At 43.7% G+C, this 24,946-nt stretch overlaps 2 protein-coding genes across 3 annotated transcripts in view; one reads left to right on the top strand and one right to left on the bottom strand.

Annotated features, from left to right (window-relative positions):
• Positions 1–10,768, top strand: part of TRIM14 (tripartite motif containing 14) — a 36,003-nt gene extending 25,235 nt beyond the window's left edge. The window contains exons 6-7 of the mRNA XM_039542817.1: positions 2,840–2,932; positions 8,663–10,768. Coding sequence (XP_039398751.1) covers positions 2,840–2,932; positions 8,663–9,198 — 629 coding nt within the window. The 3' untranslated portion in view covers positions 9,199–10,768. The remainder of the gene's footprint in view (positions 1–2,839; positions 2,933–8,662) is intronic.
• On the bottom strand, positions 10,714–23,884 carry NANS (N-acetylneuraminate synthase). 2 transcript variants are annotated; one of them, XM_039544541.1, is made up of 7 exons: positions 23,745–23,884; positions 20,736–20,951; positions 15,905–16,004; positions 14,356–14,510; positions 13,018–13,284; positions 12,071–12,282; positions 10,714–10,981 (listed from the first exon to the last, which is right to left on the bottom strand). In XM_039544541.1, exons 1-6 carry the CDS (start codon positions 23,874–23,876, stop codon positions 12,073–12,075), a joined length of 1,080 nt encoding a protein of 359 aa, XP_039400475.1. In that variant the 5' UTR covers positions 23,877–23,884; the 3' UTR covers positions 10,714–10,981; positions 12,071–12,072. The 2 variants fall into 2 exon arrangements, with proteins under 2 accessions (XP_039400475.1, XP_039400474.1); XM_039544540.1 differs by lacking the exon at positions 10,714–10,981 and having other exon boundaries at positions 11,549–12,282.
• Positions 23,885–24,946: the final 1,062 nt, after the last annotated feature.

Below are 24,946 nucleotides of genomic sequence, written 5' to 3'. Positions count from 1 at the left end.
AAGGAGTTTAGCTTAGGTTAGCTTTACCCACTTTGCCTTTTACCACTACGCCACTGCCATGTAGTCAGTACAATTGAACGTGCAGTACTGTTGCTCATTTTACATGACACATGCAACGTGTGTCTGCCTATTGCTGGCAGTTCTGCAAAACCTCTTTGGCCTTGACTTTTCTGTTGCTCTTTTTGGCCAAATGTAAACCAAGGTGGGTTAGATGCAGGTTCCATTTCCCAAAAGCCACCAGGATAAATGGTTCTAGCTTTGTCCTCTGTCTAGCTACAAACTACTGAAGATAGGGACTTAAGACACAAGGTGCTGGGAACTCTCCAGTCCCAGTGCCTTCAGTGAGAGGAAAGGGTGCTGAGTGACAGCCCTTCAGGACGAGAGAGCCAGCTCACAGAACTTCCTGCTGGGAAAGGCCTGGGAAAACCACTGGTCCTTCAGTAGCAATGGAACTTACACTGTCACCTTGGGGAGACTGTTCCACAATCTCGCCATCAGGGAGTTTTCCTTGATAGTCAGCCTAAATTTTCCTGTTACATTTTGTCCCATTGCTCTTGTAGGGTCCTAACTATTTCCTGTCTGTCTTTGGGGCTGGCATCCTTCACCTATTTGTAGTCTTGTGTCCTCCCTGTAATTGCCTCATAGGGTCTATCTACCCTGCAGTCAGAGGTGTGACTGCAGCATGTGCAGACATACCCAAGCTAGCTCTAGCCAGCTCAAATAACAATAGCCCTGAAGACGTGGCAGCATGGGCTAGCTACCTGACTACCCAGGGTCCCGAGTGGGCTTGTACAGCCATGCTGCTGCAGCTTCACTGTGATTGTTGTGTGAACTAGTTAGATCCAAGCCAGCTCCGGAGTGTTTACTCGTGCTGCAGTCACACTTCTGATTGTAGTGCAGACATCTCCTCCTCCAAGCTAGCCATATGTAGCTTTTCTAATCTTTCCTCCTGAATCAGTCCCTTCGGTGGCTCATAGAATATCAGGGTTGGAAGGTACCTCAGGAGGTCATCTAGTCCAACCCCCTGCTCAAAGTAGGACCAACCCCAACGCAGGACCAATCCCCAACATGTTTCTCCTGAGTTGTGAATAGTAATGTAGAACCTAGTAAGATGTTCCATTAGTTCAGATTATTCCCAGAATTCTTTTGCATCTCACTGTAACCTATTGGCTCTTTAGTGCTACAGCCATCACATGTGCCAGCCATAACATATACACTAAATTTCATCTGCATGTTGTCTCCTGTATTATTTAGGAATGCCTTAAATGCATATGCAGCTGTGTTAGAGTACCTTGAGAAATGTCTCTCCTGTAGCCTTACTAGCCTAGAGCAGTTCCTCATGCTCATCTCTCCTTTGTTTTTATCACCACGACTCTCTCTGTCACAGCAGTTTAGCGCTTTCTGGCCTTCTAAGTACTTTAGCTATTCTAGTGATAAATACACGCCCCTTCCTCCCTTTGTTTTTTTCTACATAATGTCTACCTGTTGGTATTAACATGCCTGCTGAGAGACTCATCCTACGCAGCTCCAATGGCCATAGCTTAGTAACATTTCTCATGCCTGTTTTCCATGTTCCAAATGGATGGCTATGCCAATACACTGAGCGTCGTCTTCTGCTTTCGTTTTCGATCAACTCTGTCTTCTGCCATACTCTGTTAGAAGTGCCCCATTACTGAGTTAATGGAAAGAGCTCCCAGTCTCCCCCTTTTGTTGTTGTTGTTGTTCATGGCGTTATTTATTACATGTATTGCAGTAAAGCCGGTGAGCCCATCATGGACCAGGACCCGCAGTGCTAGGTGCTGTACAAACACACATCAAAAAGACAATCCCTGCCCCAAAGAGCTTCAGATCTAAGTAATAACCTACCTAGTTTAAAGTCTCCTAAGATGGGCTCCCTAATTTGAATCTAGGAGGCCCAGGCTCCCATAGCTGCACTATCTCACTCCTAATCACACTGTGGCTAGCTCAGTGTGTAAGACAAGGTTATACTCTGTAATACCGTTAAATAGCAGTGCTATAATAACAGATATTCTCCCCAGAGTATTGAATGCATTCTGAACTGTAACACTTTTTGAGCTAGCTTCTTTTGTTACATGTGGCTGATAGGCATTTTTAAGGACAGAGCACCCTGGTAGAATATAGGGCCATGAAAAAAAACAACCTCTTCATCCCAGCCATATGGAAACCCCAGCTGTTCATAGATTCATTGGTTGTGAGGCCAGAACGGACCAGTAGATATCTAGTCTGACCTCTGGTATATCACAGGCCGCCCAGTTGACCCCGTTGTGAAAGATGCACTAGACAACATTGAGTCAAGTATGGCATGATACAACAGGATGGCTTCAGGAGCAGTGGGGAATCCGGGAAGTTTATTGGTGATGTAATGAAGGGATCACATCAGCTTTGCACGAATCATCAGCTGTCTGGCTACATTCCATTTCACAATCATCTGTATAGGGAGAATACGCTCTCTGGTGTGTTTTTTTCCCCTTGATGCTTAGAAACAAGAGATTCAGTCCTGTAGCATGATTAGTGGAGTGTGTTGCATCCCGGACTCTCTAATGAGTGGTTCTGTTGTGTGTTATGCATATCCATGCTAGCAAATGGACTTAGGGTGGGAAGTAGAATTTGTACAAAATAAACTCTCCTTCCACTAGTAAAGATAATTTATAGTAATTGTCAGCCAATCAACTTGGAAAAAGGGAATGTGAAATTTTGCTTTGCCCAGATTGCTGTTAGAATTTGAAGCACTTTTCCCTGCAAACTCCCCTTATAAGCTGCAGATACGTTCTTCTTGGGAAGACATTTTCTAAACAGCTTCTTTTCATTTGTGCCTTAGACATTTTCAGCAGCCTTAATGCCACTTCAAAGAAGGAGCCTGGTGCGTTGCTGAAAACAACATCTACAGTTGATCGATCATTATTTTTAAAACGTAAGTAACATTAAACCAAACTTTCCTGTATTCCCAGAACTAATAACGAAGGTCAAGATTTTCAGAAGTGCCTTCAGTTTGGATGCCTCAGTTTTTGGGGACCTATCTTGAGACACCTTCAAAGGGGGATGCTCAGTACTTTCTGAAAATCAGACCCCCCCTATGGTGTCTCATATCAGGAAACAAAAATTGCTGTCACTTCTGAAAATCTTGACCCAACATTTATATTTACACCTGCAAGCATATGAACTGGCTAGTGTATCTAATGTAGCTTCTTTAGATGTTTCATATTCTGCGCACCCTTATGATAGTTGCCTTTCTTAGGGCTTGTCTACATATGAAAGTTAATCTGGAATAAGGTAGGGTGTGAATTAATTAAATTCAGCAGAGCAGCCTCACATGGAGTTTATCAGGAATAACTCCCCACGTGGACAAGACCTTTCAGAATCCACCATGTGGCCTATTTGGTGTTGATTTTTTGGTGATTCTCTCTCTCCCAGAATACAGAGGAAGGCTATGAAGTAAATTGTTTTCTTTAATTTATTATCATCAATAGTGTGTGTTGTGGGAATGTTCTGAGTTTTGCATTTTATCCGGAAGATGGTGGTGGGTTTTGTGGCTACTCCAATTTCAAGGCCATGAGCCAGTCACTGAGAAACAGCTGTCTCCTGCTCTTCTAAGCTAACATGCATGGCCTCTGGGGAGACAGAAATTGAAGAATGGGTTTCCAGCAGCTGTTACTGTTTGGGAATCCAGCAGCAGTGGCAAAGCCTCTCTATTGAGAATGATATGCTCTTCGGTAGTTCTCCTTCCACTTGCACCACATCTGTCTTGCCTGGGTCAGATACTGCTATCTGCTTTTCATCTAGACACTGATCCTGCTTAGGCACTGAGTCTACTGGGAGGAGTCGCTCTGAGCGTTTGAAATTAAGGATAAGCAGAGCTAGGTGTTGTCAAGCTGTGACTTGAGCCCATGATTTGGGTGATTGGCATTTGGCATCTTTCTATTTCAAGAGATGTGTTTGCAGAGTCAGGAAGACAGCACTGCATCGGTTTACATTCGCTTTGCATTTGGGAAGTTACCTTTGCAATCATAAGGGCTAGAAGTACAATTTCTTGGCTACACAAAGCTGACAATGCTGGGTTGCTAGGGGAGGTGTTCAGTGCTCCACAGGCTGGTGGATTTGTAAAGTCCTAGTTACAAATAACACTGGATTATTAAAATTCTTCCAGTTTTAGTAATAATACACTTTACCTTTCACCAGTAATGCACAAATAAACCAACAGCATTTTTCCCTTTGGAGAATGAAAACAGCCAAGCTCATTTTGTTTGTCAAATCAATTTCAGCACTTTGCTGGAATTCTGAGCTTAACCTGCAGTGGAATGTTTGTGTACACACGCACGTGCGCACGCACACAAACACACACACTCTCTCTCTCTCATCCCATGGAAATATTTAGCTTAGGATTTACATTCTTTTTTATCTCAAATTTTGAGCCATATTTGACCTGACAGTATATCCCTTCAATTATTTTTACAACGTTACAAGCTGTAACTAGAAAAAGAGTAACTGGATCCAGACTTCTCAACTGCTTCTCATTTTGAGGGCCATCATCCCTTTTAGTCCCAGAGTTACCTCCATTCTATACAAATTTGGCATCCCTTCGTCTTTTATTGCTAAAGATTACTGACCTCAGCAATGCAGACTCATTGAGCCAGAGATTCTAGAGAGAGTTATTTACACCAAGCGAAGGATTCCCCCGGCTTGTTACGTTTCCTGCAGGAGTAATTTTTTTGTCTCCCCCATCTGGTGTCTCTGTCACAAATTGCTTCCCACCTTTGGGCCTTGGTTGGTAAGTCTGTGCAACTTAATGAAGCCAATTCAGTCTCTTTTTGTCATCAGTGTTTCATCATTGGATGGCAGTAGAGACTGCCAAGAGGAATTGCAGTAGATGTATTTTTTATAACTATTTATTTAGGAAGTTTTAACAGGTTTACAAATCACTGCCATGTAAATATCAATAACACAACAATAATGGCTACAGGTCAGCTTCTTTTTCTGTTTAGAGAAACATTCTGCAACAATTAACATCCACTGCAGGCCGATACTGTTCTCTCTCTCTCTAACCAGTGTCTGAAGGAAGAACGGGGTACACAGCCCTCCAGGCACAGTATTCAGCAGTGGCTTCCTCTGCACTGATGCTGATAGTTAGCCCAATGCAAAACCCTTTTCCTTTTTATTGTAGAGTGTGTTCAAGATTGGAGCTGGTTGGGAATTTTTTTGGTGAAAGGTTTTTGTGGGAAAATGTTGATTCTTTGAAACCAAAACTTTTTGTGTGAATGTCTCTCAGGTCCAGGATGGCATGGGGGTTAGGGGAGTAGACGCCAGAATAGCCAGGTTGTTAGGGCACCTGTGTTTTGGGAGACCCGGGTTCAGGTTGCTGTCAGTTGTTGGCTCTGTGTGTGTGCTCTCTGTGTGCTGCACCAGCGCTGCACAGATCGCGGATGCAGCAGACCTCGATCGAACTGCCCGAGAAAACCACCGACTCCGTTCAGTAGCAAAGGCACCCAGCCAGGTTTATCGTCAACGAAGCCCAGTAGTAGCACCTGGTAGATTATGGGGATATTAAGACATGTATGCCTGTGACAATGGACTTGGCTCAGTGAGCAGCAAGACTCTCCACTCCCCCTCGGCTGGACAAAGACGCTCCCTCTGTAACCCCTCTTTTATACACTGATACAAACATGTTAGGTATTGCCCCTGTCAAGCCTGGTTCCCCACCTGGCACTCCGAGTGCAGAAGGTGGGGGCCCTCAGGGATTCTATTCTAGACATTAATACTGGCCACTCCAGGCTTGTATTAAACTCCCCAGGTTACAGCTTCTCTCTGACCTTGGATGGGTAGATGCTGCCACCACCCAAGTGCAGAACCCCTTTGAGAGCCCAGGAAGGTGCGCTTGGGAATTCCTTCCTGTGGGGTACCCTCACCCCCCCCCCCCCCGGGGAGGAATGGCTGAGAAAGAAAACAAAGGAAATCAGCTGTTGCATCAGCCAATTAAACAACATAGGCACAAACCTCTTAAGGACACAAAAATCCAATACTGTTCTTAAAAAAAGGTAAATTTTATTAAAAACAAAAAGAAAGAAAATACATCTGGAACTTTGGCTTTTTGCTAGGTTTAAAAAAAAACCAATTACAATGATTAAGCATCAGGATAGCTTCTGGAAGTCCAGCTTAAAGGTTACAAGCAAAACAAAAGCACCAGGGGTTAGCACGGAGGAGTGCACAAGACATAAAGAGAGAAACCTAATTGCGTCTTCCTAGACATTTCCTGATCTACTTACATATCTGTGGTTTCAAATGAGGAGTTTCTAGGTATGATCTGATGATTTTCATACCTGGCCCAAGCATTTACAGCATAGCTCCAGCCCACTCCCTGCTCTCCGGGAGAACAACCAGACAGACAAAGGGGGCAGTTTTTTTCCCAATTTGAAAAAGTTCTAGCCTTCCCATTGGCTCTTTTGGTCAGATGCCCACTCCCTTCCTTTTACGTATGGGCTTTTTTAGCCCTTTACAGGTAAAGGAAGTAAAGAACAGCGACTAACAGGGATTTTATAGCTACCAGCCTGGCTGGGGGTCCATAAAAGGGAGCTCCTCTCCCCCCTTCATTTATCACAGCCCCTCTGACGTAGTTAGTTACACCCTTTACCTTGTACATGTGGGTTCAATCAAAACATCTGTATCCTTCACCCTGACCTCATCCAGTGTGTCCCCGTGTTCTCTTTGGGGAGTGCGTTTACACCATATCCTTGAATCGGGGTGTTCTAGTACTATCCTTCTGGAATGGGTTTAAGTGAATACTTAGTGCCTAGGAGTGCTTGTGTTTTTGCAATGCCAGCCCTGTTCTTGCCAAGTTCATGTATCAGATATTGAACCTGCAAGCAGGCATCTGCTTTGCAACAGGGCCTGACTTTAGTTCAGCCTCAGGCCTCATACCAGGCTCCTTAAACCAGACCTAATATCTCAGGCTCTCTCTTTCTATGCATTGGTCTCTCCTCTGTTTGATTAGGAGCAGGTACTTGAACCTGGGTCTCCCACATCCCAGGTGAGCCCTAACCACCAAGGCTTGTACAACTGATTGTGTTCAGAGCATAATGGAAGACATAACCCTCAGCCCAAGGAATTCACCACCTAAACAGGAAACAGTTCAAACACACATATATGGGTGACTATATAAAGATCAAATCACAAAGAATCCACTTTGTTAAAAATTCTAAGCACTTGTGTCTCTAACTATCACTCAAGGCTTTGTGGACAAAGTAATTTGCTAAGAAAGCGTGTGAGTGCTGCTTTGGGCGAACACCTTTAATAAGTTGTCATTTTGCTTTTTAAAGTAAGGGCCGATGAGGCTTTAACTAGGCTAGGAAAAATGTCAAAGCAGCTAACATGAGCTGGCTAAGCCCAACCTAGACTCAACCACCTTTCCTTGTCTAGACAAGGCCTAACTTTTTCACAGACAGTGTAAAAGACTTTCACTTTGGAAAACACACTGATATACATATATGTAAATGCATACTTTGTACAAGGAAGTGACAAATTGGCTCTAGCCATCTGCACCTGTACTGACTGCAAATTTGAAGTAAAATACCACTAAATCAGAATGGTAGAATATCACACCCACTTTAGACTCAGCTTGCACTGGTGTAAATAACTACATACGGTCGTTGGAAGAATCAGGTCCACAATGTGTATGTATAACTGTTGTGTGTGTACAAAAAAAAATTGTTTTCCTGTCATTATTCTTTATTACTAAGGCTGTTTGCATAAAACACAAGCTCTTGCTGTTTATTCCTCACTTAGCCATATTGTATTAGTTTCCCCTTCTATAAAACTAGAAAAATTATACTTGCCCACTTTTGTAGACAGCTTTGAAATCTAGGGCCAGATCTTCAGCTGGTGTAAATTCACACCCTTATTCTGGCCTTTGCTCATGAAAAGTACTGTGTAATGGCTCTGTATCACTAGTTATTAACATCAGTGCCCAAATATGGCATCACAATATTGTCATGTGTGACACTGAAGGACAGGTGGATATTTAAAGACCACATATCCTATTTACAAGCAAAATATCCTGATACTCTTCAGAGAGGAAGGCAGGGAGGAAAAATAATTCAGAAAATATGGCATGCAGCAGCAAAACCATTACTAATTAGAATGTTTACTTAGTTTTCCATGAGGCATCTGCAGCTATTTGAGTGAAGTAGAAAAATCAGTTCTAAGAAAAATAAACTTGTCCTTAAAATCTACAGCAATAGTTGGTATTATTTTGTTATTTAAATGTACTGAATTTGGTTAAAATTTGGTTCTCCCTGATATCGTGTTCTCCAGTCTTATGCAAAGTTTTCCTTGGTTACATTTTACTAATAATGTTTTAAACCAGTATGTAAAGAAACAGGACACTGATTTATAGTTTGTTTTTAGGGCCTTTCCCTTGAAAAGTTTCTTAAACTACAAGTAATCAAAAATGCAGTTTTCCTTACCCCCCCACCCCATTTTTTAGTTGCATTTTCCCAACAGTTACAGTCCTCTACCCCAGTCACTTTCAGCCGTCTGATAGACTTGCCATCATTCATAGGAATCAGGCCTGACTTGTCTCAAGAGATCTCTATTAGTCACTCATGCAAGTTTCAAGTAATTACATGTAACGTACTTATGGTTTTGGTTCTAGATGCGAGATCTCCAACCCTGGAATACGATAGCGTTCATCCCAGGTTGAGTTTGTCTGAGGATCGTCTTACAGTAAGCTGCAGCTGGAGGAGGAAATTTTACCCTTCTAGCCCCCAGAGATTTGATAAATTATGGCAAGTCTTGAGCAAAGATGCTTTCTTCTCTGGGAGCCATTACTGGGAAGTGGACGTGCTTCACGCTGGACAAGGATGGTGGATTGGAGCAGCATACCCTTCCATCAAGAGACATGGAGACTCCGAAACTTGTCGACTAGGGTGGAACAGAGCATCCTGGTGTATAAAAAGGTTTGACCTTGAATATTGGGCATTTCACAAGGGAGAGAGGACCCTGATCCTGATAGATGACGATCCAGAACGAATTGGTGTTTTCCTGGATTACGAGGCTGGCATCCTCTCGTTCTATAATGTAACGGATGGTATGGTCCACCTGCATACGTTCCGCTGCAAGTTCACAGAGCCTCTTTACCCAGCACTTAGGCTATGGGAAGGTGCAATAACAATCTGCAAACTGACTTAGGAAGTGATGAGACAAAGACATGAACTGGAGCCTGCTTTTCAATTATTTGTATGTAAAACCACTTTAAAAGGAGTTATAAATTAATTCTCGCCGATTACAGCAACCGTGCTGTAAGGCTCTAAAGGGTTTAGCTACAGGTACATTTCTGTCTCAATACTGATCACTAACGTGATTCTTAGTAGCCAGTATAGATAAATACTCAGGTCTTCGTCAAATCAAATACTCAAGAAGATACTATTATAGATAAGTGATTTTTACATGATTGTATTTTCAAAGTGCTCTTCTGCCATTTATGAATGGCACTTCAGGTTATGGAATTGTAAGAATCCTCCTCAGACTAAAAGCAATTTTGCACTGTATTTTTGTAGTGGACTAAAGCAATTTTACACTGTATTTTTGTAGTGGATTATGGCTTACAAAATAGAACACAGTCCCATTTTAATTACATGATAGCCGTCATAGTTTATGCAATTGACATTTGGAACAGGAGCTAGGAGTCCATTTTATTAAACTACTACCTTACCTCCAGCTGGCTGGAGAGATTACATCTTGCATAGGTATTACTCTGAGCTTGGCTTATGTAGGATACAACTTTTAGTTTAATTTTATTTCAGTTTGAATTTGGAGAACAGATCCAGTAACCGCAATAGCTCATGGTAAAAAGCTTCATCCACTTCCAAGAACAATCAAAGGGTTGTTTTCACTGTTGCCTAAAACTCATTTCAGATTTTCCTGGAGTGAGGACTTCTATATCTACACTAACTAGCTAGTGTTATTTGGGGTCCAGTAACTAGAGCTTGACTTGAACTGATTTAAGTAGTACAGCACACTGGCCAGTGAGGGAGGCCTGTCCTACTGTTTTACAGTCAAACTTTCTGTAGCTGCCTCCTTCTCCAGAAATGCAGACTGCAGCAGGTCTGAAGGTGGCCACCTTTCACCCATATACTAGCAGGGTAGTGTGGGAAGAAGCACTATGATGCTGTACAGCCCCCATCGCTCCCCATTTGGAAGTCAGAGGCATGTGGACCATCTCCACATTAGAGTCTAGCTACATTGTCACTTCCGTTGCAGCGCTTACGGAGCTGGGAGATATTACTTTAATTTCTCTCTAGCTTTCTACTTCCAAAGGCACTCAATTAATGCTGCTTAACAAGGACAGTGTTTTACCACACTCATATGTAAGCAGGTTGTTGACTGTTGCTCTCAAAGTTACTGTATTCTTAAAGTTGAGTGTGCATAAGAGTGGTTGTTTGTTCTTTTCCCAAATCCATAATACTTAAAATTCAGAAGGATTTCTTAGACTGTATCCACAGAAGTCCTTTTTCTAGTGTAGACCCACCTGTACTGCTTTAGCTACTGTATTCACTAACCTTGTGAGCACAGGCCTAGAAGACACCTTGCTTTCCAATGCCAGAGGCACGCTTACACTAATGTTCTCATCTGTGCATGGGATATTAAGAAAAATGCAAGGGCTAGGTCTCCTCTTTAAAATGAAATGGCAAAGTAGCAGCTTTTGTTTGACAAACTTGATTTATTTTTGTTTTCAATAAAAATGTTTCTTTCAACAATCGTTTAGTGTCATCTTCTATTAAGGCAAGCATCCTGCATCAACTGAAGCTCACAATCACGATTCATACAATTTAAGCAAGAAGCTGAATGAAACAACCTCTTTCCATCTTAAATGTAGTTTAGCCATACAGTCTCCTGGCACTGCAGTAGTACGTTTAAGATAAACATTAAGCAGCCCACAGCTCTGCTTATATTGTCAGGGTGTCCCAGATACCTAAAGTCATAAAGGCAGAACGTTCTATCACCATCACTGATAAAAATGATTTCTGCTATCAATTAATTAAAATGAATTCTAATAAGGTACTGCTTCAGTTATTACAGTAATTGAAGAGTGTATGACCTGCAGCCCACAGCTGCCATTTCCTCTAGCCTATAACCCTGCTTCCTTCATGCAGGAACGAAGCAGTAGCAATTAGTAAGTGCACAAGTTGGCGAGGAGCATGGGCTGCTGCAGCAGGAGGCTGCAATTCTCACTGTAAAGGAGATGATGGGGTGGCAACAGACCAAGGGGCAGAAAGGTAGCAGGGAGACACAAATGAGTTGTCACAGTGGAGCAGAGATGCAGTATGTAGGACTGTTAACAGGGTTTAAAAGAGAACTAGATAAATTCATGGAGGTTAAGTCCATTAATGGCTGTTAGCCAAGATGGGTAAGGAATGGTGTTCCTAGCCGCTGTTTGTCAGAGGGTGGAGATGGATGGCAGGAGAGAGATCACTTGATCATTACCTGTTAGGTTCACCTTTAGTCTGACCCAGTATGGCCATTCTTATGTAATCCAGTCTCTAGCATCAGATGATCTGACTGAAAGGTTTTTATTGGAAAAAAAAAAAAAGGCCACCAGGAATATTTACTGCATAATTGTCTAATGAGAGAAGTTTCTGCTAGGCTAGTGCTACTGAGATTGGTATGTGAATATTGACATCTTAGATCTAGATTATCCCAAAAGGAACCTGTACATACTGTTCACTGAAATAAACCCACACACATCTTCTCACCCAAATAACCATTACTGTGATATCCTGACAATGAGCAGCATACAAGACACTTCTGAACGGGGCTCTTTGGTGATGTTGAAGATTACATCCTTTTTTAATGCAATATTACACAACTTTAATAAAACTGGGTTCATAATTTCATGTAAATTTGCAGCAAATATTCTTGCCAAGATGAAATAGAAATTCTGTTCAGATTCTCATACCTAAATCCCTTCATTTTTAATCTACCATGCTATTAATTCCAAAGAGTATGGCTGCAGTATTGTACTGCACAGCATGTTATGAACAATAAAGATGTGAATGTTTACATTTAGCATTTCACTTTTTTAACATGATTTTCTATTGCATCCTCAGTGATTGTTTCATCTTCTTCAATGTTTATTTTGACCTTTTTGCCAACCAGATCAAAAATTTCTTCTGGGAGGTATCCTTTAGGTTCTCCCACCTTCACTGTGAGCATGTCAAGAGTCAGCACCGTACCTTCAGGGATAGTCACTTTTGCCACCACAGACTTCCCCAGCTACAGAAATACCAACAGAAGAGGGTTAGTTTATTGAACCAAGTGCATTCTAATTCATAAAGTACCAAGGACAAGCGAAAGATTGAAAATCAGGTCTTTTTCTTACCAGCTACAAAGTAAACTCACTGACTTTCCTCTCCCCTGTCTGCTCTACTTTGAAATGCACTCACTTCAAATCAGTTTAGTGAAGATGTTTTAGTATGGAAATCTTCACTGTAAATACAGCTGAATGCCACATTGTATTGAGGGCACAGGTGTCATCCAAATCCTTTCTAGAATCAGAGGTGTGAATGATGGGGTGGTTCTAGTTACAGTGAAGAGAGCCTGCTGCCTTCCCCAAGACTGGTCAGGTTACTAGAAGAGAAGAGGTCTACAAATGCCTAGGGCTCTAGCCTGACTACCAGATGGCACTGTCACCAACCTTTGGTTAACTGGAGCTGCACTGCACTTGCCCACCTTGGCAAGATTATCAGCAGGAATAGTTATATGCTGACAAAACTAATGAATGAATTATACACGGTAGTAAGTCTGCTAAGAAAAACTCTGCAGCATTAGCAGTGTCTACACATGAATGCTGTTGCTGCTATCAAGGGTTTGGGATGGGGAGGCAGAAGGAAATATATTAATGGGAGTAGTTACAGTTTGCAAGTTGCTTCTCCTACATACTAAACCAAGAACAATTAGTTGTCAGTCTAGTTGGCCTTTAGCTACATGTGAATTCAAAAGGAAAGTTACCTTTTCATTACAGGCCATTTCACAGGGCAAGAGCTGTTTGACTGGAGACCCCATTGCCCTTTCCACCAGACGGATTGTTCTCACTAATTCTGCCAGTTCATTCGGCTCCAGGGATGCCTGGTGATCATTTCCTTTCCATGTTTTGTCCAAAGTCACATGGCGTTCCAATACTTTAGCACCCATAGCAACTGCTGCTACTGAAATGGCTATGCCAGTCTCATGTCCAGAATAGCCAATGGGGATATCTGGAAAGGCTGACTGATACGCCTTGAATGACAACAAAGTTGATCTGAATTATAAAGATATCAATTCCAGAGTCACAGAGAGCAAATGTAACAATGACTGTAAGTGAATATACAGACGACTAGTGTCATAAAACAAATGGCTGGCTGTTTAACAGGTAAATCCTGCTTTCAGTTAACACAAACTAGCTGCGCTGCACTACTGACTAGCCTGATTTTGTTTAAGGGGTTCACTAGGACAACCAGCATGAGTAAGGAAGGGTAGGCTCCTTGTACCTTAAAACTTCTTTGGTGTTTTTCCTAGTTAAGTTGTATCCATCAGCACCTAAACCCCAAAGAGAGTGGGTTACACTAACAATGTTTCTCTGTTCCCACCCAAAAGTCAACTGGACTGAATCAATTTTAAAATGTCTATAAAATCCTTTGGATACAGATTAACTTTAAAATAAAGCACCACATGTAACATTGCAGCAGAGGATACTTCAGACGTGATCCTAAAAGTGCTTATATTTGCACAAGTGAGTAGTCTCACTGAAAACAATGCCACTACTCATGTGCTTAAATATTTTCCACAGTTTTGCAAACATTTTTTTCTTATTGCAGTATCCTTAGTAATCACAAATATCCATGTGCCTACTACCAACAGGAGCATACTGCCTCAGGGCACAGATGCATTTTAGTCACATTCCTGCTTTTCATTGGAAATATTTTTAATTAAAAGTTTTCTGACCTGACCTACTATCTAGGTTCTTAGTGTCTGATTGCCTACACATTTGTCTTATGCCACGTTAGAGTGCAGGCACAAGATAATATTTCCATGCACATTTCACACCCAGCAATGTTTAAGTGTGCATGTGAAAATAACTAGTCGACTAGTAATAACTAAATCAAATTCCTTGATGCCAAATTTTGCCAATCAGGGCTCCAGCCGAAGCTTTTACTTTGACCCTTAGGGGAACTAGAAAAACATGACATTTTCTGCCCTCTCAGCAGCAAACACCAGCATTATCAAGATTTAGGAATCTAAGTAAAAGTGCATTATTTCATCTGTGACCTGCCTTCCCTACACGCTGTGTATTACATATGATTCACTGACCGTTATCACACGGAGGTTGACATCTTCAGGCTGAAGAGGGTAAGCACTGGTGCACTGGAGAATGCAGAAGTTGGGATTGATCGGTTTCACAAGCTGATAAACCTTGTGCATTGTGTCCATTGACTGCATCCCACTGGAAATTACCATTGGACGACCTAGCCGGTAAAACAAACAGGGTCATTTTTCTCCCAAGGCTTCATGACTTAGGGCTAATCTATATATGAAAGTTGCATTGGTTTAACATAAGATGTGAATTTAAACAGATTCGGTTAAACCGGTCCAAAATGTTGACTACCACTATTTCAGTGCAAGAGTAGCTTATTTTGATGTAGCCAAAACTTGTTCCAAACTGATTTAAGCTAAAGCAATATAAGGCTGGTTAAACTAAACTAAGTGTGTCCACACAGCCTTTTGCACCAGTTTAACTAAATCAGTTTAAAAAAAAAAAATCACACCTTTAGTTAAACCAGAGCAACTGTGTGTGTGTGTAGACAATCCCTTAGACGGCATAGCTGCTAGATCACCACACCTAAGCATTTGTCAAGGATTTCATTTTGCTGTCTGAAATTAGTTAAACTAGAAAGAATGTTATGCCAGCAACAAAAACACCATGTCTGTTGTTCACGTAACGCTAAAATATACTGCAAGCAATTGCATTCTATTTAAAGATGCATTACGTTAAGTGTGTCTGATTGCTAACACTGATGCTGTGACAGGTTGGGGGGATATCTGTGTTAAATTGCTAACCCCATTTTGTTTCATGGGCTCTAAGCCAAGAGAGCAGGGAGAAAGCTGGAACCCAGAACACTCCTAGCTAAAGGACAGGGGAAAAGGAGGAACAGAGACTGTTTTAAAACAGGGGAGCTTCTGTAAGAAAGGGGCCAGACCACAGAGACATACAAGAAAACCAGGCTAAGGAGGCAGGACAGGCTGACTAGCCTATGGATGCTGATCACACCCAGGACTCATAGGATGGGGGGCACTGCATTTAGGACCCTTTGTTATTTTCTAAAGATCTATATCTCTCTACTGTCCTTTAAGAGTAAATTGTTTGTGATTAAGAAATCCCGTTGCTATGCCCGTGTTCCTTGCTTTCCTGCCATGCTGTCACTTAAGGGGTTAATAAAGAAGCTCAGCGCAGCACTTGGATGGAACATGTACAAGCAACTGGGGCTTGGGAGAGCTAGGTCACTGGTTTTGGGGTCTAACGTGGCTGGACTGCAGGGTCCCGCTGTCCAAGAAGGATGTTAAACATGCACTCTACACCTGGGAGTGTGCTTGAGAAACCCAGAGCTAGAACCAGGGGCATAGAAGTACGTGGGATCCAGCAGTTGGATTTGTGCACAACAGACTGGTGGTCCATTCAGAGAGAGAGATTGGGCCAGGCTGTAACAGACCATATCTAAAGGAATTCACAAAGAGACAACTTGAAATTGAGAAGTTAATGAAACTTTCAGATGGTTGTCTCAAGTGGGAGGGAAATGGTTGGGACCTAATCTGCTGGGACTCAGTGATGGTTAATAAAACAGTCAAAAATAAAACCAGTCACCTTTCTTTGCTGTTTTTTCCAAATATGGAAAATTGTTAGTGTCCCCTGATCCTACTTTAAAAAATGGAACATCCAGTTCATGCAGAAACTCGACCGCCATCTATGAAAAGAGAACACATTTTTTTTTTAATTCCTAAAATTACCAGACCCCATCCTACTCAACATTAACAAAGAATCACCCACAGTGGATAACTGAGCCCTTCTTTTCCATAAGAAAGACTAGGCAATTGTAACAAAAGTATTTGAAGTTCAAGGCCATGCACACACATACTCCAATGATCACATCACTTCCCACTCCCAGATCAGGGACAACATAGTGAATGCATGGGGCCAAATTCTGCAGACTAACCCTGTGAAACCCCAAACAGCACTGAATTTGGCCCAAGAAGTTTAGTCTAGCAAGATTAAGTATAAGTATAAGTGCCTACAGTGTGACTGAATTTACTGGTCAGGAAAGGTGCTGGATAGATAGTGCTAGAGACTGATATCTGCTGTCCGTGAATTGCTTTGAGATCCTTAGTGCTATATCAAAGTATCCATGTTGCTATCCACAGAATGAGCAGCAAAATCACTAACTTCACCACACAGATTTGCCAATGTGCTTCCACCATGAACTGAAGGTCCCACCTCTAGGCATCAGAGAGTAGTGCAGCTTCCAGGTGTTTTTAATCTTTGGCTTCTCTCACATGGTGTTAATCAGATTCAGCTGAGCTGGTGATTTTTGTTTCAGGTGGTAGTGTAGTCATGATATGTGGGAGGGGGATAATATCTTTTGTTGGTGTGAAAGACAAGCTTTTGAGCTTACACAGAGCTCTCCTTCAGGTCTGGGAAAGGCACGCAGTGTGTCACAGCTAAATACAAGGTGGAACTGTTTTTTTTAGCATATGTAGTTACCATATTGTAAGAGACTGTTAAGGTGAAGTGGCCAGTTAGCACTTCCACAGTCATAAGACAAAGAAGAGTTAGTGGGTTACAGGTTGTTGTAATAATAAAGACACTGGGATTTTTTGACTTAAGTCCATGATTTTTAGTGTCTAACCAAGTTATGAATTTAAGCTCTTAGGCATGTCTTTTGAAGGTATTAGGCAGGTTCCCTTTGAAGATGAGGCCTGAGAGGTCAGATATGGAGTGATCATTTTGTGAAAAGTGTTCACCCAGAGGTAATATGGTGATTTCGACTTATTTTTCTGTGTGAGTTCATTGCAGAGCATAGTGATTGTCCAGTTTCACCCACATAGTTGTTACATGGGAATTTAGTGCACTGGATGAGATATACCACGTTGTGATAGGCATGTGTAGGACCCAAGAATTTTGAATGGTGTGCTGTGGGGGGATATTGATCATCGTAGCAGTAGAGATACGTCTACAGGTTTTGCACCTGTTATGGAGAGGGTCTGGGTCCCTCTTTGAATTGATATGTCTTGGTCTATGGGGAGCTTGCTGGTTGAGTTTTGTGACCATTGTCCACTAGGAATGGACTGAGATCAACTCATTTCACTCATCAAATGGTAACAACTTTCAGCCAGGGCTGGATTTGAATCAATGACCCAAAAGGTGAAAGGTATCACCAACCTTCTGAACCAGTGATCAACTCCTCTCTTAGGACTTTGTTTTCTGGAGGCCCAGATGTAAACTACCAGGTGGATGCTTTTATTTATAGAATGTTTCATTCTAAAGAGAAGGGATCCTCCCTCCCCCCCATTTTTTAAATAAAAAAGTCAGAATAGAAAATGTTACAAGTCTCAAAACTATTGAGAGGTTCTATAATTGTATAGAAGAGCTGTTTATTCAGTAGTTAGAGGATGGCAAAAGAAAAAATTATTCATATTATGGGGGAAATTACTTCAGAACTGTTAAGTGGCATCTGGAAAAAATGTTGCCACCCTAAATAGGAAGACACTTCTACTTTTATAAATGCAACTAAGAAGATAAATATAAAGCTGTACCAGAACACGTGAAATATCAACAGCTTCTCAAAATGTTAATTATACTCAACCCTCTTCTAAAAACATACATGCTGCAGACAAAATAATTCAGGTATTATCAGAGATCATGCAATGACTGCCATTACAATTGTAATTGGCCTCTTTAAGGAGAGGAGTCAACTGGAGGAATTAAAAATAAAACCATTAATCAGCAGAGCTGTTACAAAACTCCTCCACGCTTGCTCTGTTTTGGGACGACATTAGAATAGCTATACAACTTTGTCAATGCTGCAAAGGACAGCAAATTCTGCAACTCATTCATTGTAGTTATGGCGTTTATTTGGAGGTTAAGGCCCGGATCCCCAAAAGGTATTTAGTCACCAAACTTGCATTGAAATTAACAGGACTTAGGTGCCTAAATATCTTTCAGGATCTGGGTCTAGGATTTCTGCCAGAAAGAGGAAAGACAAAAGCAACTGTGATCTATTCTAATTTGCCCTGCCTCTCTGATGCTAAAGCAAATTTCTTGTGCTTATGCTGTTGTGGATCTTCATAATTATTTGAACTAAATAAACAAATTAGATTTGTGGCCCCCTGTTACCATTGAAAGGGCTTGGGGAATAATAATAATACATAATAATTGGAGATATACCTATCTCCTAGAGCTGGAAGGGACCTTGAAAGGTCATCGAGTCCAGCCCCCTGCCTTCACTAGCAGGACCAAGTACTGATTTTAGCCCCTGATCCCTAAGTGGCCCCCTCAAGGATTGTACTCACAACCCTGGGTTTAGCAGGCCAATGCTCAAACCACTGAGCTATCCCTCCCCTCACAGATTACACAAAAGAGAGATATGGAGCCCAACCCTTCTTAAGCATAACAGCTATTTTCTAACTCTGTGCTCATTTTCTAAAAATATATGTTCTAAAAATTATTTGGGAGAAATTCCATGGCCTGTGTTACTCAGGAGATCAGACTAGATGATCACAATGGTCCCTTCTGGCCTTGGAATCTGTGAATCATTTCCTATGAAAAGTTGGCAAGTCGTATGGGAGAGATTCAAGGAATGGGAAATAACCTTGAATGACGCACACAGTGGTTCACTGGGACTCTGTTTTGTCTTCACTAAAAATTGGAACATAGAGTAAATAAAGGAGTCACTCACTTCCTTTCTATTTACTTTACATTAATCAAAATTTCTTCCTCATATCATTAAAAACTTAACTCTACATCTTCTACAGCACAAAATTCCATTTAGTTATGTTCAGCTTATATTACCAATTGAAAAATATTATTTCACGCCATGAAGCATTTACAATGAAAACACATTAAGTCATGATGAGACCTGCAGGCAGCTTCTTAGACAAATACATTATGCATTTTCGGGGTCAATATTGTCAATTAAATTAGGATGGCCGCCTCAGTCACAAGACATCAGTATCCAAAGTAACAAAGGAAATTATCTTGGAAGGTGCTAAGCAACTTCAGCTAGCCATTGAGAGTTGAAGGGGCCGAGCCCCTTCATGATAAGTGTTTCACACTTCGTAGATCAAACACCAAAGAATGAAAGTGTCTCTTCAAAAATCCCACTTTAAAATCCCAGATGTAAGAGCACATGGGGGATTGTTAATGTAAAAGTTCAATATCCATTATTTAGCAAGCCTCCTTGACTTGAAGGCAGCATGAAGAGACCCACAGCAGTATTTTTGCTCATCTGTTTCTAGGCCAAATTGAAAAAGCAAAGTAATCCCTGAACTTTATCCGGCACTTCCGCTGAAACACACTGAAAATAAGACTGTATCTGTTGAATTTTCCAGTTAACAGACTTCAGCTATACCTCATGTTCAAAGGATTATGTTAACATCAAGATTATGTAGTTGCTGAGGTCAGTTATGCACAACAGCTGAGGATTACAGAGGGCTGTTTTATTTCTTTATACACACACACCTTTGATGGAAGCAGTATGAATTATAGGCTTCGTGGAGAAAATGTGTTTATAGGAGAGGACTTGAAGGCAGAGTGGCTGAGAGACCATCAGACGGGATCAGGGTGTTTCAGGAGGAGGGAGTTGGATGGAAGGATTCCTGACCAAAGAGTAGGAGAAGACAACAAAAGGGACCATTAGTTTTATGGTTTGGGTCAAGCAAAGGGGGTATGGTGGGTAGCAAACAGAGAAAATTGCAAAATAGCAGCAGGGGCTCAGATGAGAAAGGCTTTGACAGGAAAGGAATCTGATGCAAAGTGAAGGCTGAAGGAACCTGAAAGGGGGAGCTGACCATAGAGAGGGTAACATGTAATACAGGGAGAGTTGCCAAACTCTGTTGTAACCAGGTTTAAACTGATAAAGATCAAGTTATTCAGAGTTCTGGATGAGGCCTTTCTTTAATTTGCTCCACTGTGCGCGTAGGCACTTCAGCATATTAGAAAATGTATTGGGGGGACATTGGGTAGGAAACATGCAACTGTAACTGGGGGCTAATCTACACTGGCAACGCTAAGGTGCTGCCACGGCAGTGCTTTAACATGGCTTGTGTAGTGATGGCAAAGCGCTAGGAGAGAGCTCTTCCAGCACTCGAAAAACCCACCTCCACGAGAGGCGCGGCTCCCAGCGCTGGGGCACTGTTTACACTGGCGCTTTAGAGCGCTGAAACTTGCTGCGCTTAAGGGGGTGTTTTTTCACATCCCTGAGCGAGAAAGTTGCAGCGCTGTAAAGTGCCAGGGTAGACAAGCCCTGACACACAATGGGACTGATTAAAGACAAAAGTTATACATTGGCTCTAGTTTTCATTTGTTTTGTAATTTAGAGTCCAGACCCTTGATGTTAGTTTTACATATGAATTACACAACACTACAACTGTATTAATGCAAGAATTGCATTTTGCTTTCTGTACCATTACAGCTCATGTACCTCATCCATGCCAGAGGCTGTGAAGTAGATGCCTATCTCCTTTGCATACTTCTGTAGCTCTCGATACTGGTCATGACTGAACTCCAGGTGGCGCTTGTGCTCTCCATAAGTCTTTCCCCAGGAGTGTTTGGAGATATAGGGCCTCTCCAGGGCTTTCTTGTTAAATTTGTGCTCCAACTCACTCTTCTGGAACTTGGCACAGTCTGCTCCACACTCCTGCAAGACATATCATCATCTCAGAATCTGCACAAGATTCTGAATTCTGCACAAGATTCAAGGTGCCACTGAATCTATAGTTCGTGAGTACTGCTGAAAAGAAATACACAGAACCAAAGTAACAGTCTGGCTAAGGGCAGGTCTACACTGGGGGGAGGATCGATCTAAGATACGCCACTTCAGCTACGTGAATAGCGTAGCTGAAGTCGAAGTACCTTAGATCGAATTACGGCGCGGGATCGACGTCCACGGCTCCCCATGTCAACTCTGCTACCGCTGTTCGCGTTGGTGGAGTTCTGGAGTCGACAGGAGCGCGTTCGGGGATCGATATATCGTGTCTAGATGAGACGTGATATATCGATCCCCGAGAAATCGGCCGGTAGTGAAGACGTACCCTAACATTCTCATATGTGAAAATAAGACTGAAAATAACAGTGTCTTCCTATCTTTGACAGAACTAACGTAAGTAATTGTGTGAGGGTGTCCATAAAAATAATTTAGGATCGCATGCAACAAAGACAAACATTTTTAAAAACCATGTATGTGTACTGACAGCTAATCACATCAATTATTTCCTTACTGAACATCAGCTTTAATATGGAAAACACTGATCCTCTATAGACATACTACATAATATAAATAAACTGCCAAACTACTAATGTAACTTTGTAATTTTAACAAGATTTCCAATTATATCAAGGTCCAATGATTCTGGAAGGAAAAATAAAAACCATCTGGGGATTTATTAGCTTGGATTTGCTCAATCTAACGTTTATTGTAAATGTGGACTCTAAAACCAGTATATAGGGTTTACATAAGGTCAAGTGTCCAAATAAATTTTGTTCGTATTTCTCCCCCAAATTCAGTCTGCTAATCTCTAATAGCTGCTTTTATAGGTACTGAAGTCAAGGAAATTTCTGAGGTTGACTGTAGGTCAACCTCTAAAGAAAAAAAAATATAAAGCAACCCAACTCCAGTGAGTTCAACATCAAGAGAGAAAGAAGAGCTGGTAAATCACAGGGGTTCACCTCACTAAAGAGTGCTGTTTGGAAGTTCAGCTAAAATAATATAAGTCAAAAGTTGCAGTGCCAAGTGGACAGCAATCATTCATACACTAACATATATAGTATAGGGAGATAGGTCTTTTTCAGTTTCTTATAAGATTTTTACAATCTCTTGCTTTATTAGCTAAAATCTGACACACTTGTTCAATTTTAAGTTGAGAAAATGGTTCAGATGTTTTCAATTACAGATAGTGGGGGAAAATGAGCTATTTTTCTATTTAAGAATGCAGCTTTAAAAAAAACAGCTCTGGCACCTCAGTGGGAGATGAAAGAAACTTAAAATTTGACAGAGACATAGTGGCAAATGTGCCTTTCATGGATACTTTTATTATAATTACAAATGGCTCCACACATGTATTCAGTCATGTGGTGAATGAGGCAGGATCCTGCATAAACAGTATGTGATCCCTGGTAGGTTAATTGGGCCACTTCCTGCTTTTGAGCTAACTTTAGTGTTCCTGTAACACAGCTTTAGATAAATCTTTTTCAATGTGACACATCACCAGCTGGGAGACGACTGTTGTCCTGCCTCTAATCTTGTGGAGGCACCTAGGCCAGCTCAGAGCTCCACTGTGCCAACCTTCTCACTGACCTGCACTCCCAGGGCTCCCTGATCCCCCCAGCACCCACAAAATTCACTGCTCACAGGGAGCAGTGACTAGGACACCTCATCCCCTTGCAGGGCTTCTGGGATCACCCCTGCCCCTAAAACCTGCTCCCCCTGCCCCTAACACCACTGCTTCCCGATAGACCCTTCAACACAGCACCCCTGCCCCACTCCTCTCCCAGCACCCCTAGAGTCCCCAGCACCCTAGCTCCTCTCCAAGCACTCCTGCTCCTCTACAGAGCCCTTCCCCCTACAGACCCCTCCCCCCAGCACCCTCCAACCCCACTCAATCCCCCCAGGGTCCCTGATCCCCAGACCCCTCCACCCAGCACCCTCCAACCCCCACCTACTCCCCTCAGCGCCCTGCCCCCACAGACTCCTCCCCAGCACCCTCCAACCCTCCTCACTCCCCAGCACCCTCCAACACCCACCCACTGCCCACAGACCCCTCCTCCCAGCGCCCTCCAACCCCCACTCACTCCCACCAGCACCCTCTGACCCCCACTCACTCCCACCAGCACCCTCTGACCCCCACTCACTCCTCCCAGGGTCCCTGCTCCCAGACCCCTCCCACCAGCACCCTCTGACCCCCACTCACTCCCACCAGCACCCTCTGACCCCCACTCACTCCCCCCAGTGCCCCTGCTCCCCAGACCCCTCCCCCCAGCGTCCTCCAACCCCCACTCACTCCCCCAGCGTCCCTGCTCCCCACAGACCCCTCCTCCCAGCACCTCCAACCCCACCCACTCCCCACAGACCCCTCCCCCAGCGCCCTCCAACCCCACCCACTCCCCAGCGCCCCTCCCAGCACCCGCCAACCCCACTCACTCCCCCAGCGTCCCTGCTCCCCAGACCCCTCCTCCCAGCACCCGCCAACCCCCACCCACTCCCCACAGACCCCTCCCCTCAGCGCCCCTGCTCCCCACAGACCCCTCCCCCAGCGCCCTCCGACCCCCACCCACTCTCCCCAGACCCCTCCCCGGCGCCCTCTCCCTACAGCAACCCCGCCCCCTAGACCTCCCGCAGCCCGTCCCCCACAGAGGCCCCGCCCCCTAGTTCCTCCTTCCCTCCCAGCAGAGCCCGGGTCCGGTCAGCCTGGAGCCCCGCCTCGGCCGCGCGCACCTTGACCATGCGGATCATCTGCTTGGCGACGGCGAGGTCCCCCTGGTGGTTCTGGCCGATCTCGGCGATGATGAAGCAGGGCTGGGCCCCCCCGACCCGCCGGCCCGGGCATAGCTCGAACTCCAGCGGCATCGCGGCGCGCGAGCCCCAGGAACAACGGCCGCCAACGGCTACTGCCCCAGCCCGGCGCGCCACCGCCGGCAGGGAGCCCGGGCTGCGTCACCCCGAGCCTCAGCCAATCCCCGCGAGCGAACGCCGGCGCAGCCCAGCCAATCAGAGCGGCTCATGGGCACACGGAAGGGTGGGGCTAAGAAAGGTCCGGGTCCGGTTCGGCCAAGTGTGGTGTGAGCCGCGCGCCCTTTGAGGGGCTGGTTCCCCGGGTAACGCAGCGCGCGATGCCAGCCGGGGCCCCGCGAAAAGGCCTCAGCCGGACTCTGAATAACTTGATCCGTATCAGCCTAAAGCTGGTTACAGCGGAGTTCGGCAACTCTCCCAAAAGCTCCTCCCGTCGGGTCCCTTCAGCCTTCGCTTTGCATCCCGTTCCCTTCCCGCCAAGGCCGTTCCCGCCTCAGCCCCCGCTGCTCCTTTGCAGTTTGTCCAGGAGGTTGTCGCTGGTGTGGGAGGGTTCCAGAGACAGTTTAATAAATGGGTGGGAGTTGTTGGAGTTGTGGTGGAAATCTGTGAGGGCGTTTAAACCAGGGGTCCCCAACGCGGTGCCTGTGGGGCCAGGGTGCCCGCCAGGGCGTCTAAGTGTGTCCACGTACTGGCACATGGACGAGCATCCGCCGAAATGCTGCCAACATCTCTGGATGACGCCGCTTATCAGTGGCATTGCCGCTCGTTGTCTGGCGAAGATTGGGGCCCACTGGTTTAAACCATCTGTCCAGACAATATCGACCTCTCTCGGATATGTCCTACGGATCCTGGTGTATTTGTCCAGACATTCTTCTTCAAGGTGGTCCATGAAGAGGTTGCCTACTGGGGAACCCTTACCCATGGTTTTGACAAAGTGTTTGTTGTTGAATGTAAAATTGTTATGGGTGAGGATGAAATAGATGAGTCTGGCAATGTGTTTGGGGTGGATATCTGAGGGTTGTCTGTTTTGTAAATATTTGAGGCAGGCAGCTACACTATCATTGTGAGGGATGTTGGTGTATAGGGACGTGACATCCATAGTAGCAAGCATAGGCACCGACTTCCCC

Source organism: Mauremys reevesii, linkage group 6 (genome assembly GCF_016161935.1).
Source record: "Mauremys reevesii isolate NIE-2019 linkage group 6, ASM1616193v1, whole genome shotgun sequence".
In the NCBI taxonomy this organism is placed as follows: domain Eukaryota; kingdom Metazoa; phylum Chordata; order Testudines; family Geoemydidae; genus Mauremys; species Mauremys reevesii.
The sequence above is the reverse complement of the archived record's forward strand: the minus strand, read 5'-3'. Positions and strand labels throughout refer to the sequence as shown.